Source organism: Phodopus roborovskii, unplaced genomic scaffold (assembly GCF_943737965.1).
Source record: "Phodopus roborovskii unplaced genomic scaffold, PHOROB, whole genome shotgun sequence".
Lineage (NCBI taxonomy): Eukaryota > Metazoa > Chordata > Mammalia > Rodentia > Cricetidae > Phodopus > Phodopus roborovskii.
The window spans coordinates 21,840,853-21,854,760 of record NW_026126459.1 but is presented as its reverse complement, the minus strand read 5'-3'; the positions used below and the strand labels follow the sequence as shown (position 1 = coordinate 21,854,760).

Sequence of the window (13,908 nt, the reverse complement as noted above, 5' to 3'; positions counted from 1 at the left end):
GGGAAGCTAAGTCATTAAAAAACAAAACAAAACACAGAAGGCACGGAAGCACTTGGATCACATATCTTCCTTTGTGGGCCTTGGGGGATTGAGACAGGGTTTCTCTGCGTAGCCCTGGCTGTCCTGGAGCTCACTGTAGACCAGTCTGGCCTTGAACTCGATCTTCCTGCCTGTGCCTCAAAGTGCTGCTCCACCACTGCCGGGCTCATACCTTATTTTCCAAAGTCTGTTCCATTGTGATGCCAATTATGTTTAGAAGCATGCAGAGTGTCTACAGAGCAGCTTCAAGGCTTTCAGTTGTGGAGTACTACTGAATTGATTGATTAATTACTTTAATAAGCTACCTCAGACAACCGAAGGTAAGAAAAGTGCTGTCCCCACATGCTGATTACTCCCATTGTGCATACAAGAGTTAACTTTAACAATTAATAATGCTCTGTGCTCAGCAAGGCTAGTAGCTCTGGAATGTCACCAGAGCAGCCCTGCCTAAGCTCCATACACAAACACACAGTCTTAGGAATTCTTTTCTCCCTCCCTCCCATCCTCCTTCCTTTTTCTCAACAGGGTAGCCTTGTTTAACTGGGAACTCCCTATGTAGACTCTAGTACTGGCTTCATTTTTTTCTTTTTCTTTTTTTTTTAAATAAGTTGGGACTAGAGAGCTGGTCCAGCAGTGAAGAGCACAGGTTGCTCTAGAGGACCCAGATTTGGTTTCCAGCATCCAAATAGCATCTCACACTGTAATTCCAGTTCCAGGATATCCAATACCCTCTTCTAGTCTCTGAGGGCACTAGGCGTGCAAAATACTCAACACATAAAATAAAAATAAACCTTAAAAAAAAAAAAACAAAAACAAAAAACCTTGAGCCTTTAATCCTAGCACACGGGAGGCAGAGGTAGGTGGATCTCTAGGTTTGAGTCCAGCCTGGTCTACAGAGAGTTCCAGGACAGCCAGGGCTACACAGAGAAACCCTGTCTGTCTTAAAAAACAAACAAAAGCTCATAAGCTGAATGTGGTGCACACACCTTTAATTCCAGCACTCAGAATGTAGGAACGGGTGTATCCCAGGGAATTCAAAGTAAGCCTGGTCTACATAGTTTGAAGACAGCCAGAGAGCTACATGTAGAGAGACCCTGTCTCCAAACAGACAAAAAAGGGTTTATACAAGTAGGTTAAAGGTTTTGTTTGCTTTTTAAAGATTTATTATGTATTTGAGTGCTCTGTCTTCCGTTATGTCTGCAGGACAGAAGAGGGCATCAGATTTCATTATAGGTGGTTGTGAGGCACTATGTGGTTGCTGGGAATGGAACTCAGGACCTCTGGAAGAGCAGTCAGTGCTCTTAACCTCTGAGCCATCTCTCCAGTCAAAGGGTTAAGTGTTTTATAGAAAGAAAAACTATATCAGAATCTTTTTTGTTTTGTTTTTGTTTTGTTTTTGGTTTTTTGAGACAGTGTTTTTCTGTGTATCCCTGGCTGTCCTGGAACTTGTTCTGTAGACAAGGATAGCCTCACACTCACAAAGATCTGCCTGCCTCTGCCTCCTGAGTGCTGGGATTAAAGGCATGTGCCACCATTGCCTGGCCAGAATCATCTTTCTTCATTATTATCTTCCTTTTCATTCTTCTTGGCTCTCTTATTCTCCGCGTTAGTTATCTTTTCCTTTACCAGCTTTGATAGTGCATTTGTTAAGCTGCCTTTGGCCTTCCTTCAGCTCTTTGTACAGCAATCTGTTTTCTTTGTTTTCCCTGTGTTTATCCCCCTTCTGCTGACACAACTATTTGACCTCTGCAGCAGTGTTCTTCCAAATCCTCCCCCCACCCCGCCCAGTTCCTTTGGAATACAGCTGGAAGGGTAGGTTGGGATGATCTCCCTTGATTCTGGATCAGTAGTAAAATAAGACAAAGGAATGGCCAAAGGAGCCTGTATTAGTTACTTGTAATTAACTGTGGCAAAACAGCTGACTAAGGAGGGAAGGATTTATGTTGGCCTATTCGAAGTCTTAAGAGTCATCATTGGCTCATCACAGCAGAGGTTTGGAGAGTCAGAACAGTTCACATGATGGTGGCCAGAAACCAGAAGAAAGGGAATATAAGATGGATCCAGGGCAAGATACACTGCCAGGGACCTAACTTATTAAAGTTGGTCCCATCTCCTTCCTTTGACCATCTTCCAGTTATGTGGTAACTCCATGACTCCATCATTTGGTCAGAACCTTCCTGACCTAATCATCTCTGGAAATGTCCTCAAGTGACACCCTGAAAGATACACTGTACTGATCTCTTAGCTTTTTTTTTTTTTTTCTTAAGCTGATCAAGTTGATAATTAAGATTGAACATCACAGGACTGGAGAGATGGCTCTGTGGTTAATAGCACTTAGCTGCTTTTCCAGAGGACACAGGTTCAGTTCCTAGCACCCTCATGGCAACTTACGACTGTAAGTTCAATTCCTGGGGGGGGGGGCGGTTCAATGTCCTTTTCTGACCTCTGAAAGTACCAGGCATGCACATGGTCCATAGACATGTATGTAGATGAAATGGACCATGTATGCAGGTGAAACATCTATATTCATAAAATTTTAAAAAATAACAAAATTAACCATTATAAGCTCCTTTGGGTGTGTTGAGGAGTCTGTAGATCAGTGGTTCTCAGCTTGTGGGTCTTGACTCCTTTGGGGATGGAATGACCCTTTCAAGGGGGTTGCCTAAGAGCATCTGCATATCAATTATATGCAATAATAGTAGTAAAGTTACAGTTATTAAATAGCAACAAAAGTAATTTTGTGGTTGGGGTCAGCACCACATGAGAGACATGAGGGTCTCAGCATCAGGAAGGGTGAGAACCTCCGCTGTGTGAACCTGTTATGGAAGCCTGCTGGTGCTTGTCACATGGCCTGGGCGGTCATTAAACTCACATCTGTCCTCTTGCCTTGGCCACCCCAGTTCTGGCTTGAACTGGTTTCCATTCCTCTTTTATAATGGGCTTTTTCTTCTTGGTTATGTCTTCACATTTCCAGCTACCTCTCTTTACACTTAGAAAATTCCAGGAAGCTGAACAGAGTCCCTGCAGGGCACCAGGCCCTGTGTTTCCTGCCAAGTCTGAGGAAACAGTGTGGCTTAGACTTCTGTATATTGTATACAGATGTTGTATATTGATACAAAATTGAGATTAATTTTGCTGAAACACTGTACATACATTTCTAATATTCAAGGTATTGTATCTATATAGCTAATTTAATAATACATATTTCTGGCTCTTGAAAGTTATTATTATCAACTATGTAGGACAATAAGGAAATGTAGTTTAGTAATTTATCAACTACAAGAATTGAACTTGTAGTCACTTTAGGTATGTTTACAAAGTCAAACTGATATATTAAAAAGACAGGCCATCTTCAAACACTTCAGAGATCTGCAGAGTGTGACACTTAACATGTTTTAGTAACATAGGTTCTTTTTTTATGCAATGAGACATGTCTGCTCCTGGCAGCACCAATCTTTGTCAGAGGAGATGATGGGCATTGAAGAAACTCCATATGGAGTTTAAGTTCTTTGTGGTAAAGGTAAGCCACTTGTCAAGAAGTTCCTTTGCCTCAACTGCTGACAGTTTGCTGTTCAATTTGGACAAACAGGACACTAAAAAGAGTGACTGCAAACCTTGCCAAGACAAGGGGGTCCAGGCCTTCAGATTATCCTGGTGCAGAGAAATCTTGGGTAGCTGTCCAGGCAGCCAGCTGTTTCTGTCATTTCTCACATTTTTCTGGAAGTCACTTGCTCACACTTCCTGTTTACTAAGCTAACATTATTTACTTCTTGGGTCTCTGAAGGAGTTAAAGACTAAATGGTACAGTTATAGCTTTCCCTGTTTACCAGAATCAGTAAAGCAACTCACTATACATGTACTAAGAGTAATAGGTTTAAAAGACATTAAAAGATAATTTGATAATACAAATTAGAATAGAAAGTAAATTAGGTACAAGACTTGGGACTCATCAAGAAAGAATAGATAATGGAGTATTTTGTCAGAATTTGTCATATACTTATTGTTAATGTACTTATCGCCATGTGTATATTATATATAGTTATTGCACTTATTGTATATAGTTTTTTTATATTAGTTATAACATTTTTTTAATTTTAGACAAAAAAGAGGGGTATGTGGTGATATCTTGCTTATACAAATAAAGCCTGTCTAGGGGTCAGAGAATGGAGCTTGCCACTAGCTAACCATAGAGGTCTGTAAGTCTAGACAGACAGACAGGTAGTGAGGTGGCTGGGCAGAAACAGGATATAAGCAGGGAGAAACAGGAAATCACTCTTGTCTGCTGAGACACTAAGGAGGTAAGGTGGCTTGCTCCTTCTCTCTGATTGCTCAGCTTTTTCCTCTATATCTGACTCCAGCTTTTTATTATCTAGACCAATTATGAACTCCATTTACAGCCTCTGTATCAGTTCCTGTCTCCAGGTTCCTACTGTTTAAGTTCTTGTCCCGATTTCCTTCAGTGATGGACTATGAATGTGCAAGTGTAAGCCAAATAAACCCATAGGATTACATGTGAGACCCTGTCTCAGAATCAAATAACACAAGCAAATGAGAGACCAACAAAAGAAAGCAAAACAACAAAAAGAATCATTTTGTATTGTATCCAGGGAGATAGAGCCAAAAAAGATATATACAATAAAGAGATTAATTGTAAGGTTTTTTGTTCATATAGTTATGAAGTCTGAGAAGTTTAGATCCTGGCCTCTATTCTGCCTCTCAAAAGGCAGAAAAATGTGCTGCTCGAAGCTCAGATACATATTGTTTAAATTCAGCAGAAACTATGACACTGTATAAAAATAGACTAGTAAAAGATTGTTTTAGTTCAGGGAGTTTGTTTTGTTTTTGTGTTTTTTTTTCTTTTTTTTAAAGACAGGGTATAGTGGGTTGAAAGAAAATGTTCCCAAAGGGATGGCATTATTAGGGGTGTGGCCTTGTTGAAGGAAGTGTGTCATGGTGGGGATGGACTTTGAGGTCTCCTTTGCTCAAGCTATACCCAATGAGACAGACCACTTCCTGTTGTCTGTGGGTCAAGATGTAGGACTCTTAAGTCCTTCTCCAGCACCATGTCTGCTTGCATGCCACCATGTCCTACCATGATGATAATGTACTACACCTATGAAAATGCAAGCCACCCCAATTAAATGGTTTCCTTCATAAGAGTTGCCATGGTTATGGTGTCTTTTCATAGCAATAGAAACCCTAAGACACAGGGTTTCCTCTGTGTAGCCTTGGCTGTCCTGAAACTCTCTCTGTAGATCAGGCTGGCCTTGAACTCAGAGGTCCATCTGCCTCTGCCTCCTGGGTGCTGGGATTAAACGTATATGCCACCACTACCCCGATAAAAATGTTTGCTCTTTAAAAAGTGCTGTTTGAAATGAATTTTGGCTTCAGATGGGACAGAACTTTCAACAACTTCTGAAATGAGCCTGAATTCTTACCACTGTGTGCTGCATGTTTATGTAAAGTGATATTCTTTTCACTGATGGTTACAAAATCAAAATACTGACCAGACCAGCTCTGCAGAGTTGAAGATGCTGTAATGCCCTGAAGTATCAAATATTTAGCTGGGATTCAATTCTTTTGTGTGTGGTGTATGTGTGTGTTCAGGTGTGTGTACGTGTGTGCATGTGTGTTCAGGTATATGTATACACACGTGTGCATGTGTGTTCATGTGCTTATGTTCAGGTGCATGTACATGTGTATGTGTGTGTGCATGTGTGTGTAAGCTGGGACTACCAATATGACTTCCTCTTTTGCTCTCCACCATAGTTTTGGAGACAGTATCTCATTGATGTTTGCTAGAGCTTGGCAATTTGGCAAGATTGTCTTGAGTGCTGGGCATCTGAGCTCAGGTCCTTGTGTGTGCTCTTTTATGATGGTCTTTTCCCCAGCCCAAGATACAATTCTTTATGTAAAAATGATCACATACATTGCATTGCATTAATATGAAAATTGCTTTAATCTTAAATAATAGTAAAATTATATTTATATTAAGTAATTTTTTAAAAACAAGTTTCTTGGACGGTTCATTAGATAAAAGGCACTTGCCACCAAGCCTAAAGATTTGAGTTCGATCCCTGGGACCCAATGGAGAGAACCAACTTCTGGAAGTTTTCCTTTGACCTCCATTTAAGTGTGATGGTGGGCATGCACATACAGATGTACACAGACATGTACACACACAATAAGTAAATAAAAATGTAACACAAATTAAAAAAATTTAATGACATTACCTGTATTTGATTTGAAAACATATTTTACATTTGTTTATTTTTGTGTCTATGATTTGTGTGCATGAATGCAGATGTGCACAGCATGAAGTGTGTGTGAACAACTTGGTGGAGTCAATTCTCTCCTTCCACCATGTGGGTCCTGAGGGTTGAACTCAGGTCATCAGGTTTGGTAGCAAGCTCCTTTTACAAGCTGGGCCATCTTGCTGGCCCTTTAAAGTCCTATTTTATACACCCGTATATCAGGTTGTATGAGAATGCTTGGGGTGAAAGGAGGCAGAAGAGGAAAACAATCTAAGAAGCTTTGCTCCAGACAGCCCAGGACTCACTCCTTATCTCCAGTGTGCTCTTGCTCAGTCCCTTACCTCACCTCTCATCGCCACTGTTTCCTTATTCTCTACACACCTGATTTCCATTAGTTATTCACTAATAATGCCTGGGACTCATTGTCTTTCTTCCTTCTCCTCTTCATCCTTTTTCACACCGTGCAGTGTATGTGTGTCAGTGTGTATGGTGTGTGAGTCTATATGTGTGTTGTTTATGTTGTGTGTGTGAGTGTTATGTGTGTCAGAGGTATGGCATGTGTAATGTGTGTCAGTGTGTATGGTGTGTATTTGTGTGTGTTGTGTGTGTGGTGTATGCTGTGTGTATGTGGTTTGTGGTATGTGTGCATGTGTGTATGTGCGTGTGTGTATATGCGTGTATGCGTATGTGTGTGCATGTGTGTGTGTGCATGCCCATGTGTGTGCATATGCGTGGTGTGCATGTGTGTGCATGTGTATGTGTGCATGCCCATGTGTGGTGCGCATGTGTGTGTGCGCACGCTTGTGTGTGATATGCGTGTATGTATGTGCGCGCCTGTGTATGTGTGTGTGCCATGGTGGATCTGGGAGGTCAAAGAAGAACCTGTGGGAGTCAACCCTCCCCTCCCACTACGTGGGCTCTGAGGATCAAGCTCAGGTCCACAGCCTTGGAGGGAGGCGACTTTTACTTCCTGAGCCACCTTGCTGGCTCCTTTTATTCTTGACCATGAGCAACACTATAAAATGACCAAGGGCTTAGAAGCTAAATATTAGTTGTTATTTTGAGTCCTGGATTCATTTCTGTGATCTCCTTCAGCTGTAGTGTGTGCTGAGGGGTTCAGAGACCTCTGTACAGGGGAGGGGCAGCTTGTGCTGTTGTGGGGGGGGGGTTGGTGTAGTGAAAGGTAACTACCGGGCACCTCTTGTTCATATTTACTCAGGAAACAGTCTAGTTACCCAGCTACTTATTTTTTCTACCCTCCACTTATATACTTCTTTCACGGATTAAATTAGTTCAGAATACACTTTTTAAAATGTACTTTTAAATAATATTTTATCCATTCTTTGAGAATTTCACAGATGTATACAATGTATTTTGATGCTATTTACTCTCTACCCTCCCTCCCACTCCCTTGGATTCTACCCAGCATGTCCTGTCTAACTTCATGCCCTCTACTTAAAACAACATTGTATTACTCACGGAGTCTAGTTAGTGCTGCTGAGTGCTCATAGGAAAGGATGGTCCACTGAGCATGGCCAGCCTACCAACAGCCACATCACTGAGCCAAAATGACTCTCACTTAGAGGAATTAACTGTCTGTGCCTCTTCATCTAGGGTGGGGCTTACCTGACCTGCACAGGAATTTCCACTTGACTTTGTAGGTCTTGCACAGGTAACTACAACTGTAGTGCCTTCAGAGGCCAGAAGAGGGCATTATCTCCTGGAACTGGAGTTACAGGCAGTGTGAACCACCTGATGTGGTTGTTTGGAATCAAATCCAGGTCCTCTGCAAGAGCAGCAAGTTTTTTCACACTTGGAACCATTTCACCAGGCCTCTCTCTCTCTCTCCTTTCTTTTTCTTCCTTCCTTCCTTTCTCCCTCTCTCTTTCCTTTTTCTCTTTTACTTTCTGTTTCTTTCCTTTCTATCTCTCTTTCTTTAAAATCGTTTGTCATTTTAAAAAGACTTCATGTGTATGTTTCTTCTGAATTTATGTCTCTATACCACATGCATGCAGTGCCAGAGGAGGCCAGAAGAGGACAGTGGATCTCCTGGAACTGGCGTTAAAAGTTATTTGCTAGCTGCCATGTGGTTGCTGGGAATTGAACCCAAGTCTTCTGGAAGAGCAACCGATTCTCTTAACTGCTGAGCCATCTCTCCAGTCACCTGTTCTGTTTTTAAAGGCAAAGCTTTCTGTATAGCCCTGGTTGCCCTAGGGTTTTCTGTATCGATGGCTGGCTTTTGACAGTCCTGCTTTTGCATCTCAAGCGCTGGGATTACGGGCACATCGAGCCACATCTGTCTCAGCTACTTCCTATGGTTTGTTTGGCTCCCTCCCATGCTGAAGGTTAAATTCAGACCCTGTGCCTATCAGGCAAATGCTAACTACTGAACTGCATGCTACTTTAGAAGAAGATTCATTTTCACACACTTCCCACATGTTGGATCACAGGTTTTTTGTTTAGATCCTCCCTCTCTCTCTTCACTCCCTTATCCCCTCCTTCCCCCAGCTTCCAGATCTCCCTCTTTTCCTACTCTATTTTCCTTCCTTCCCCCTTTCCTCTCCTGCCCCAGCATCTTTTTGTCTGACACTTGTGTGGTGGCCTCTTTCTGTCTTGCTGGAGTCCCCTAACTGGGTCATACATTAGCAGTTTAGGAATGTGGCCATGATGAGGCAGAAACTCCTTCAGAGCCAGTCGAGGACCTGTAAGTGTGGTGGCCAGGTTCTGGAGGAGTGACCCTGGAGCTGTGTGACACTGTGCCTCCCTCCACTCGTTGCTGTCACAGTGTCTGTTACACAGCAGCTTTTAAATGACCTCACTCTCAGCTTATCACTGCAGCTCCTGCCCTTGCTGGAAGCGGGTGACTTTAGTGTCTGTTAACTGGGGGCGCTGAGCTCATAGCCACTTTTACTCACTTAAACTTAGAACCCAGCAGGGCGAAGCTCCAGGTCTGCCCACGGTGTTTATTAACTTTCTCTTCCACTGTGGCCCATCTTTGCCTTTCTTTTGAGCCATTTTGTGTGTCTTTTAAATTTTCTCATTTTACAGTGTTTTGGTCACAGCTATTTGTGTGTTGTACTTAGAAGCAGGAACTCAGAATGCGGAGTGAGCAGATGTCCTTGTGGTAATCTTTGTAGTTATGTTTCTTAATTTATGTGGCTGAAGGCAGCCATGAACTTTGTTCAAGTCCTGGGACCAGCCTTCTGGGCTGTTGAAGTCTATATCCCCTGGGTCTCCTGGCCCCTTTCAATGGCAGTTACATGGGGTAGAAACAGAGTCCTTAGCAGAGTGCGATGGGTGCCCCGAGGAGGACGTTGTGTTCTCTGTCCCGTGAACTTGCTCTGCTCCTTGTACACTGTCCTGGTCCTCTCTCTCGGCACTCACATGCAACAGAGGATTTTACCTTTTTTTTGAGACAGGGTTTCACTATGTCTTGGAACTCACTCTGTAGACCAGGTTGTCCTAGAACTCACAGAGATCAGCCTGCCTTTGCCTGCTGAGTGCTGGAATTAAGGCGAGTGCCACCACATCCAGCTAGATTTTCTTTTTGACTTTAGTGCAAAGAATAGACACCACAGAAGTCTTTGTTCTAAGCTAAAATGGAACCCAGCATGCTGTGTTTGCTAAGCAACTGCTGTACCATCGAATGGCATCTTCAGCCCTAACAGATACCTTTAATACTTTATACAGTTCAGATCTGACCCACTTCCCAAGCAATATTCTAGGTGAGGAATTCCCACTGTTTTACTCTGTTCTATCCTGGCAGGGAAGTGGGCTCCCAGGTTCCCTATGCCCCCAGATCCCATTACTTGCCCATTCTCATACATTTCCTTGGCTCTCTTCTTCCTCCTATTTTCTTTCTGTGGGTGTACATCTGTGAACATCTGTAGTCCCCCTTTTCTTGCTTGGCTTTGCTGCTGAAACCCCCTCACCATTGGACACAGCACCCTCTTCCTACAGTGGGACTCAGTCATGTTTATTAAGGACAGTCCTCCGGTCCCCTTTCTAGGAAGCTGGATTCTGTAGGTCTGCTTGCTCAGAACTCTTTATTTGTAAATGGTGGCCTTTTCTGTACTTGGGATTGAAGCTAGGGCCTTGCATGTGATTGGCAAGCACAGCCATCAAGCTATTTCCCCCATTCCATGGACACAGCAATTACTTCAGATCATTCCCGTATTGGTGGATCATATACCAGACTTTGAAAAACATGTTGATATAGTTCAAGTAAATTAGAAATTTGTCTTTTGTGTTGGAAGTTTAACAGAGGGGTTTACACATGCTCAGTACCTGCTGTATCATTGGGACACACCTAGACTTTACTTCTCTCTCTCTCTCTCTCTGTCTCTGTCTCTGTCTCTCTCTCTCTCTCTCTCTCTTTCTTTCTTTTGAGACAGGGTTTCTCTGTGTAGTCCTAGCTGTCATGGAACTAGCTCTTGTAAACCAGGCTAACCTTGAGCTCAGATCTACCAGTTTTTGCCTCCTAAGTGCTGGGATTAAAGCTATGTGCAGACATTTTTAAAAGAAAGAAATAGAGTTTTATTTTGTTGTACCATCTACTCTGAACCCCTGGGGCTAAGGACACAGGTCACAACTCTTAGCTTTTGCCATTTTTAAAGTCTTCAGAGAGTCTTTGAGAGAGGCAGCGAGACTTAGTTCTCTGGGTTTAATTTCTTCTTCCTTTCTCATTTAATTGCCTCCTTCCTGTCTGTTACTATTTACTGTTCCAACATCAATGACAGAAACTAATTGGAACTCATAGAGCAGTGGCCTAATTGGTCTCCTGGGCTCCAGACTTGAGTATTTTGAGCTTTTGACTCTCCCTTAACTGACCTTTGTTTTCCAAGGCAAACCTCTGTCCGAATGCAACCCCTCTGGCTAGTACCCCTATGGACTTCAAGGCTAAGAGTTTTACTTCTTCATTTTTGTGATAGCATTTGAAGCATTACAGGAATCTTATCTTAATTTTGTTTCAATCATTTCTCTAACCCCCTTTTCCTTTGTTTCCAACTTTAGACTTGGCAGCCTTGGATTAAGAATGGGAAAGTAGAGGTTGGAGAGATGATGGTCAGGAAGAGAGCTGGCTGCTTGCTGTTCCAGAGAATCTATCAGTTCTCAGTGCCCACAAGGTGTTAACCCTGAGAATCTTGAGAGAAAGACCACACCCACATTTTTTTTTCTGAGTCAAACTTGAAGCAGGTTTTAGTTAAATACTGGCCAGGATAATGGGCTCTGGAGAGGTCCATTTCAGGATTTCCAGGAAATGGCAATGAGTCACATTTTGCTGAGACTTTTAAAGGCAAACCTATAAGGCCACTGTATTTGCCATCATGTCCAATTATGCACAAGCATATATCCTGACGTACTTCCTACCTGCCTACCTCCCGCCTACATTCAATTAGGGGAAAGCATACATCACAACATATTTCCTGCCCATGTACCTCCCCACATGTGATCAAGCATGTATGGTGCAGGTATGTCAAACAAAGAAAGAACAAACTGGAATTTGTCCTTAGCTGTTTTAACTACAAATAGAACTCTTAACCTGTAAGGTCTATCTTTCCTGTTTTGGTCTCCCATTAACTTAGAAGGTGTATTGTTCTTGTTTCTGTTCCTGTTTTGATCTCACAATGGCAGCCTGCACTGTCTATAAATCAAGTTCCAAGGAATCTGACACCCTCTTCTGTCCTCCATGCCAGGCAAGAGGCATACACTTGGTGCACAGACATACATGCAGGCAAAAAATACCAACACATGAAACAAAATAATTAAACAAAAGAATCTGTCAGTATTCTTCATCTGGCACTACTGCTCAGTTCCTTCTTGCATTCTTTTCAGTATTAATTCATTCAAGATGAATGGTTATGAAACCCTGTAGCACTTAGGCCCTGTTTGGGACATGTGAGTTTCATCTCTATCCAACCACAATGGAAAATTAAAGTTGCCTAATTTTGTTTGTCATTTTGATTTCCATCTCATTGTCTCCATCTTTTCTTTTTTCTATGATTTTTTTTTTTTTGAGACAGGGGTTCTCCGTGTAGCTATGGCTGTCCTAGAACTCACTCTGTAGATCAAGCTGGCCTTGAACTCACAGAGATCCGCCTGCCTCTGCCTCCTGAGTGCTGAAATTAAAGGCGTGTGCCGCCACCATCACCTGGCCTGTCCCCATCTTTTCAATACAATGGCCTTCTCTGCTTGATTCTGCGGAATGGGCTAAGCTTAAATTGAGGAAGAAGTCAATAGCTTTTCGGCACACCTCAGTGGGGATGTCCTCAGATGAGCTGCCTCCAGAGCCTGTGCAGAGTCAGTTTTACCTCTTGATTCTTGAGACTGTAGATGATGGGGTTGACCATGGGAGTGAGCACGGTGTAGAGGATGGAGAAGGCCTTCCGCAGCAAGGCAGGCATGTGGTCTGTTGGGGCCACATAGACCACAATGAGAGTGCCATAAAATACTCCAACCACACTGAGGTGCGAGGAGCAGGTGGAGAAGGCTTTCTGTCTGCCATGGTCTGAAGGGATTCTCAGCACAGTCCTCAGGATGAAGACATAGGATGTGACGATCAGCGTGAAGGGCACGAGTGTAAGGCAGCTTGAGATGCTGATGCCAGCTCCCCACATGATCCACACCTCCCCGCAGAACAGCCCTACAACTGGGGCGAAGTCACAGAAGTAGTGGTCAATCACTCTGCTGCCTGGACACAGGGACAGAGGGGCTGTGAAGGCCAGAGTGAAGGCAGAGAAGAAGGAGCCACTGAGCCAAGCACTGGTGGCCAGGCAGCTGCAGGACCAGGTGCTCATGAGAGCAGGGTAATGAAGGGGATGGCAGATGGCCAAGTAACGGTCATAGGACATGGCAGCAAGCATGAGGCACTCCGCGGCAGCCAGTGAGGCAAACACATAGAACTGGATGAGGCAGCTGCCCAGTGAGATGATGTCCTCTCCTTCCAGGAAGCTCTGTAACAGCCGAGGCATGATGTTGGAGGTATAACCAATCTCTAGCAGGGAAAAGTGGCAGAGAAAGAGGTACATGGGCGTGTGGAGGGTCCTACTGGAGGCCACGGCGAGCACGATGAGGATATTGCCACCAACTGTTACCACATAGATGGCTAGAAAGAGAGTGAAAGGAAGAAAGCCCAGGAGTTTCAGCTCGCCAAAGCCCACTAGGATCAGCCAGGTGGTCTGGTTCTCACTGTCCCCATGTGACTTCCTCATGGAGATCTGAGGAAGAGAGATTTCTCAGAAGGGAGGAAGTATAGTAAACAATATCCTATTATGGCCACACTTTCTGCTTGGCTTAATGTTTACACATCATAGCAAGTGTTGGAGACAGGCTTTATTGTCTCCTGCTAACTTAAGAAAATCAACACCCAACGAGTTACTTAAGATCACTACGATGGGATTATGGTTTGTGCCCATTTGCTCAAATCTCCTGCATAAGCTACTGTTCCATAGTGCTTTTCTCTAGACTTTTTCTTGGGGGACAGCACAGAGACATGAAAGAGCATCATAGCAGCAAACTGAGCATCTAGTGATACTGGCTGAGTACCAATAGGAGAGGCACACTGGGTGAACATTTTCTGGAAGGATGGGAGTGCTGCCATGGTAGAGATGGCCTT

General features: G+C 43.3%; 1 protein-coding gene across 1 annotated transcript; it reads right to left on the bottom strand.

The window, feature by feature from the left end:
- Nucleotides 1-12,562: 12,562 nt before the first annotated feature.
- LOC127226218 (olfactory receptor 11A1) lies at nt 12,563-13,504 on the bottom strand. The gene has a single exon (XM_051190157.1). The coding sequence runs from the start codon at nt 13,502-13,504 to the stop codon at nt 12,563-12,565; it is 942 nt and encodes a 313-aa protein (XP_051046114.1).
- Nucleotides 13,505-13,908: the final 404 nt, after the last annotated feature.